Raw genomic sequence first — 6,794 nt, forward strand, 5'->3', positions numbered from 1 at the left:
ATTTTCTTTGAATTAGACTTCTATGTAAAATTAAAAATAATCACAAAGAACAAAAAAAAGACCTTGAGTATTCCAAAAGCTTTTGTAGTGAAAATCTGCTGACAGATACCTTATCCATGCATTATTTTTAAAATAGGCTTGTTTATCCTTAATCTAAGTTGTCAAATAATAGAAGTTGACATTATTGTATTTTCTTAAGCAAGTAGTTCGTTAATTTGAAAAGCTTTATATTTTTTACGTGAATACGAATTTTGAACCCTTATTATAATTTACTATTTTGTTGTTTTACTGATTTATGTAAGTAATAAGATTAATATAAAGACTGTCATAATGGATTATTCAACTATAAGTAATAAAACGGGCTTAACTGAAATCGAAGACATAACGAACAGCGAATTGACTGAACGTTATTATTCCCTCAAAAAGCAATTTGAAGCAGTATCTATCAGCTATGAAGCGACAAAACAAGAATTGCATGATATTAAAAGAAGTTATCAGACCGCTTTGGATGTCCAAAGTCATTTGACCGCTGAATTGGATGCTCATCAGGCAGACGAAGAAAAGCGAAGAAGTGAACTGAATTTGCGAATATCGTCGCTGCAAGATGATATTTCATCATTACGGGAAGAGAAGACAGAGTTAATAGATAAACATGCGATTGAAGTTAAAAAGTTTGAAGCGGACATTCGTCTTTTAAAAGAGGAACAGGCGATAGCTAATCAAAGGCTCAAATCAAGTCCGGTGAAGGATACAAGTGAGTTGGATGAAGCACGCGCAGCTGTGACAATTGCATTATCCGATGCGGCTGAAGCAAAAGCAGCGCTTGACGAAGCACGCGCTGAAATCGAGTCGTGGCGGATGAAAGTTGAGGAGTTGTTGACAGATATGTCCGAGGTGAAAGCAGCGGCAGATTTGCGCCGTGAAGAGTTAAAAGCCGCTGGAGAGCGCGAGGCGGCAGCGCTGGCTGATTTAGCTGAAGTCAGGGCAATGCTGCATCAGTATACTGATGCCCAAGATTTACAGCCACATGGTAAAGCTTGTAGTTTTGTTCTTATTTAAGTGTTTTTTTTTTTAAATGGGTAGTAATGGAATGGTTTTTTCTAATGGGTGAAGATGAAATGGTAACCCCACTTGCACTAATGGTATATGCTGATGGGGCACTAGTGACAAATGTTAGGTGACAGTTAGCCCGTCATGATGAATTCACTTGGAATTGAGCAATATGTTTTCCAGGGGGACCCTTAAGTCCGGTGACTGTGAAGACTGCTAGTTGCGAGCCTCAGTCACCGGCGGGTAGGCGCCGTGAGGAATACCGGGGTGTTTTTAGTGGGTAAAAATCCCACAGTACCCATTCGTTGTCCCGCCGGCGGATGGGTCTCTTTGGAAGATTTTCACCCTTGTTAAAAAAAAAAAAAAGGGGGACCCTTAAGTAGGTCACTCTGACACAATGTATTACTAGTAATGGGGCTTCTAATTCCCATTCCTAACAATCTCATCTCCCCCTGGTAATGATATGGTAATTCTGCCATTTTTTATGCAACTTAGAATGGCAAATAAGCTGACAGTCCACCTGATGGAAAGTGGTAACTGTCACCTATAGACATGAGCAGTAACAGACATAACAGACTGTTTAGCCCATGATAGCCCCATGCATTGCTATTCTCGAGGACCAAGGTGTTATTCCTCTATACCCTGTACATTCACTACTATATCTCACCCTTCAAACTGAAACACAGCCATGCAAACATATTTGCTTCATGGTAGAAACACGAATGGGACAGAGGTGCCCAAAAAGAGCTATGTAATATGCTTATATGTTATATATATATATGTTATTTTATGTTAATTTTCTTATGGTTCACATTATTTTCTTTCTCTTCTCATTTAAGAGTTTCCTCTTGTTGGGCAACTAATTCATTCTCTTCCAGCCAGCTCTATTTCAGGCCATATTTTTGACCTCTTTATACGACATGATACCTAGTCATTCCTATATCTGTCCCATGTAGTTATTTCTCTGTCTTCCCCTTCCTCTTTTACCCTTTTTTTTATTTTTTTATCATTGTGTTAATATTTCAATTCCCCATAATTTATTTCAGCTGCTAAAGGTAATTCAATATTTGCTGAGGTGGAGGATAAAAGACAGGAGATGGCTAAAAACTTAATACAAATGAAACAGACCAATTCAAGGGTAATTATAACATTTTTTTTTTGTTAAAACTTGTGTTCTCATCTCACATTCAAGTCTATATAATTATGTGTTTTCATTCTCATATAAAATTAAGCTTACTTAGATTCAAAGTGAATAAAAATTAACAATTTTGTTCATTAATTTAAATTTCTGAATAACGTTAGTAATAACATTTAAAGATTGTGTCAAACAAAACAAAATTACCTTCAGTTGTGTCAACACCAGTTATTTTGATCTAAAATCTAAACGACTGAACTGATTTTGAACAAAACTCTATGGGATCAGTCTGTAACTATATCCTTTTAGATAGTTTTTTAAATTGTTTTACAACTAACGAAGTTATGATATAACAAATAAACAAAACAAAAAATACAATCAAACCAGAACATGCTCCTTTTTATAGTTGGTTAAGAAACATCATTAATGTTTAACTAAATTAATTCCAGTAACGGTTGTTGTCTTGTTTTTCTATAAATTGGATTCTAGTATGGTTAGCAAAATATTGGCAAGCTGACTGTTACATTCCCCACAATTTTTGACAAAAATGACAATAGTTGACAAAAATGTTTAACTAACCTATCAAGGATCATAGCCATAAGCAAAATTCAATTAGGAAAGACAAGGTCCAACTAATTAAAACATCAATTATTAAATATTAATTTTTTTAATGGATGATAATGGAAAGGTAACATCACCTCCATAAATAGTATACACTGGTAAAGCACCAGTGAAGGATGATAGTTGAGAATGAAAAGGCAGGTCACTTAGCTTATCGTAATGAATACTCCTGGAATTGAGCATAATGGTTTCCAGGGGGAACCATATGGAGGTTGATGGTTTCCGGGGAACCATGTAGACCTGACGGGATATATTGCTAGCAATGAGACTGTTACTTCATATTACTAAGAATCCCTTTCTATTACTAAGAATTACCTCTCTTGTAAAAGATACAGAATGAAACATACTTGTTATTATTATCTGTTTGCATATAATTTTTTTTATCTCAAACTGATTATTATCATTCTAGTTGAGAAGAGAGCTGGCAAATAAACAGGCCGAGGTGGACACGTTACTCCACGAGAAGCAGACTATTTGGGAACAGCAGATTGGAGCATCAGCACATTATGATAAAGAACTTATAGGTGAATAATAATAATCATTAAATAATACCAAGTTATGTGGTCTTTTTGTCCACTTAGATACTTTAAAATTGTGTAACATTTTGATGCAGCAGTAGTAGTATATGCTGTTTGGTCCTGGCATAGAATGGGCCACCCTTTTCCCATAAGTGTTTTAATATAATATGTAATTTTAATAATGAAAACACTTCTTTATAATCACTTCTTTCTTTTCTTACATGTTTCTAATATTATTTGTTTCTCTATACTTAGACATTTAAATCTTTTACAGCAAATACAGAGCTCCAATTAAAGACAATTAACCATAAAGCTTACATCTATTTTTTCTCTCAGAGACAAGAACATTTAGGCTGTTCTTTTTTGCCTCAACAGTGATTAAGCAAACTTAATAGTTGAAGGATGGATAGCAGCGTCCATAAAGCCTAACGGTTGATAACCTGCTTACCAGGGGGGAAAAGGGATTGTTAGTAATGCGGTTTAACTGACTCATTGCTAGCAATACACCCCATCAGGTCGACCTCCACGTGTTTCCCCCTGGAAACCATCGTGGTTAATTGTAGTGAAATTCGTCACGATGGGCTAACTGATCTGATTTGTAGAATACTTTATGATGGGCTAATTTACTGTTTTTATCTTCACCTAGCACCCCTCATTGGTGCTCCGCCAGCGTATACCGATATCGCGGGCGGGTTTTTTTTTATTGAATGAAAATGGTGTGGTAACCCCGCCTGCGCTAATGGGATACGCTGGCGGGGCACCAGTGAAGGGTGATAGATGAGGATGAAAACAGGCCAGATAGCCCATCATGATGAATTCATCAGGAATTAATCATGATAGTTTCCAGGGGGAAACGCGAGGAGGTCGACCTGGTTGGATATATTGCTAGCAATGGGATTCTTAGTCTCCATTACTAACAATCCCTTTTCCCCCCTAATCGCGGGTGGGGTTACCATTCTATTATCACCCTTTTAAAAAAAAGACTTGCTTACCAAGTGTGGAAACTACTGACAAAACCCTCCTTATAAGGGAGGCCTATGTAACAGTGGACATATAATGGCTGTTGTAATATATACGTATATCCTATTAACATTATTAATTCGAGTTTGGAAGAAAATCGATAAATGATAGAAAACATAACTCGTGTAAATCCAAAGTAGATTGCGGGTAAAACCTAGTCCTTAACATGTTATTATTAAAATGTTGTTTGTTTTGTTACAGATAGTTATGAAGAGCGCATCACGCAGCTAAAAGGTCTTTGCGAGAAACAGAGAAGGGAGCTGGCGAGATGGTTCGGCAAGCTGTGCGAACCGACCGCCAATGGATGGCTGCCGGGAGTGTTGGATCATTTAAAGTAATTCATCATTACATCTGTTAACTGTTCACTGCTGAACATAATGGCTGAGATAATAACAGACTGATAGATGGTTGAGATGAGATATGGTAGTAAAAAGTGTATGTGAAAGATTTTTTATGCAACTTCCTATGGCAAATAAGCTGACGTCCCACCTGATGGAAAGTGGTAAACGTCGCTTATAGACATAGGCAGTACCATGAACATAACAGAGTATACTGGTTCATCCATGATATCCCCCATGCGTTGCCATTCCTGAGGACTCAGGTGTTATTCCTCTGTACCCTGTAATTTTACTGCCATATCTCATCCTTCAAATTGAAATACATCCATGCAAACAACTGCTTCACGGTAGAAACACGAATGGAACAGAGGTGCTCAAGCAAACGACTTTTGTACAAAGCCATCTGGTATGGCCAGAATGAGAGTGAGTGCGGACTGCGAATAGAGAAGAATAGAAGAGAAAAACATATTACGTCGACCTCAAATTTGTTTATTTATTCTTTATTGTACACAAAAGGTTATTGATATGTAAAAACAAACATAATAGTGCACAAAGGCGAGCTTATCTCCAATAGAGATTTCTTCCAGCAAACCCAATATGAGAAAAATTACAGTTTATTTGTAGTTACAGTCATACAAATTGTTAGGATAAAGGTAAAAAAATGATTATAATGATGATATGGGATATGGCAGTAAAGTTACTACATTATGATTTTTTTTTTAAACAACTATAAATATACGATTAAAATGGCTTCAGTACTTTTTAATTAAAAATAACTCATTTTGTTACAATTCAAATCGATTTTTTGTGTGACACGACCTTCATTATAATTTACAGATCAGAATGTGAACAGCTACGCGAGGAAGTGTTGTCCCGCGGCGCTGCGCAGCTCGCGAGCGCAGCGCAAGTACGGGAACTGCGTAGGAAACTCGCCGTGCTGACGGCCAACGGAGCTAAACAAGCTATCAGCTCCCCACCTGAACCTAATGTCCAAGATGATAAGGAAGATACTGCAGTGGCCAGACTGCAAGTCAAAAGCAAACCGACCGTTGATGATGTTAAAAAGAAAGTGTCCTTCAATTAATTAGAAATAATGATTTTAAGTAAATAATATTATGTACATAGATATAAATGTTTTTAATTTAATTAATAAATAAAAATTTAATTATTATTTTTTTTTATTTTAATTTTATTTTTTAATTTTTCTAATTTGTTTTTTTTTTTTAATTTATGGTAAAACTTTATATTTATTAAAAATATTTATACAGAAATATGAACATTTCAGTTTCAGTTCAGAACCAGTTCATTACGATACTAGTATGACTATATTGTTATTTACCTATTTTTTTTTACATTCTAGTATTCCTACCATATTATGGTAGAAATACAAGAATAAAAATAAAATATAATAAATAAAAAAAACTATATATTTTGATACATCTGGAAATTGATAGCAGAAAAATGGTCAGCCATTTTTATATTGCCTATACCAGTCAGATATCCCATTCGTTTCAATCGGGTGCTCCTTTTCAATTTTATTGGACAACCGATATACAACATATTTTTTATTGGGCCAATTTTTTTTTTATACAACTTAGAATGGCAAACAAGCTGACGGCCCACCTGATGGAAAGTGGTAACAATCGCCTATAGACATGAGCAGTACCGTGGACATAACAGAGCATACTGTTTCGCCCATGATACCCGCCATGCATTGCCATTCCTGAGGACTCGGGTGTTATTCCTCTGTTCCCAGTAATTTCACGCCATATCCCACCCTTCAAACCGAAACACAGCCATGCAAACACAACTACTTCACGGTTGAAACACGAATGGGACAGAGGTACCCAAGCAATCGACTTTTGTACAAAGTCTCCCTTTGGTAAATGTCTGTTCCAGACCTTAGCAAGCGTGACTTTAATCACAGAATATTTGCCCTACCACGCAGCAGTACATTCCATGCTGATCAGGCGCCACTCACGAGGGCGCTACGTTTGCTCAATGAGGTAGTAGCGAGTTCCGAACTGGACTTTTTTCACTGTACTGCCACAGAGTTACGTAGAGCGGTCACAAATTACGCAGAAATAAATAAATAAATGCATTTTTAATATT

The 6,794-nt window shown here is 36.3% G+C and overlaps 1 protein-coding gene across 1 annotated transcript; it reads left to right on the forward strand.

Moving 5' to 3' along the window:
• Positions 1 to 175: 175 nt before the first annotated feature.
• On the forward strand, positions 176 to 5,820 carry LOC113513977 (protein Spindly). The gene is made up of 5 exons (XM_026897961.3): positions 176 to 1,030; positions 2,097 to 2,188; positions 3,216 to 3,330; positions 4,546 to 4,678; positions 5,520 to 5,820. Exons 1-5 carry the CDS (start codon positions 331 to 333, stop codon positions 5,764 to 5,766), a joined length of 1,287 nt encoding a protein of 428 aa, XP_026753762.1. The 5' UTR covers positions 176 to 330; the 3' UTR covers positions 5,767 to 5,820.
• The last annotated feature ends 974 nt before the right edge of the window (positions 5,821 to 6,794 follow it).

The sequence above is a fragment of the Galleria mellonella genome, unplaced genomic scaffold (genome assembly GCF_026898425.1).
Source record: "Galleria mellonella isolate WM207_F2 unplaced genomic scaffold, CSIRO_AGI_GalMel_v1 utg117, whole genome shotgun sequence".
NCBI lineage: Eukaryota > Metazoa > Arthropoda > Insecta > Lepidoptera > Pyralidae > Galleria > Galleria mellonella.

Excerpts from the sequence above, each read along its gene's own strand:
- LOC113513977 (XM_026897961.3), top strand. The coding sequence starts at position 331 with ATGGATTATTCAACTATAAGTAATAAAACGGGCTTAACTGAAATCGAA. Across the intron at positions 2,189-3,215 it reads TGAAACAGACCAATTCAAGG|TTGAGAAGAGAGCTGGCAAA; the intron begins GTAATTATAACA and ends TTATCATTCTAG. Across the intron at positions 3,331-4,545 it reads TTATGATAAAGAACTTATAG|ATAGTTATGAAGAGCGCATC; the intron begins GTGAATAATAAT and ends GTTTTGTTACAG.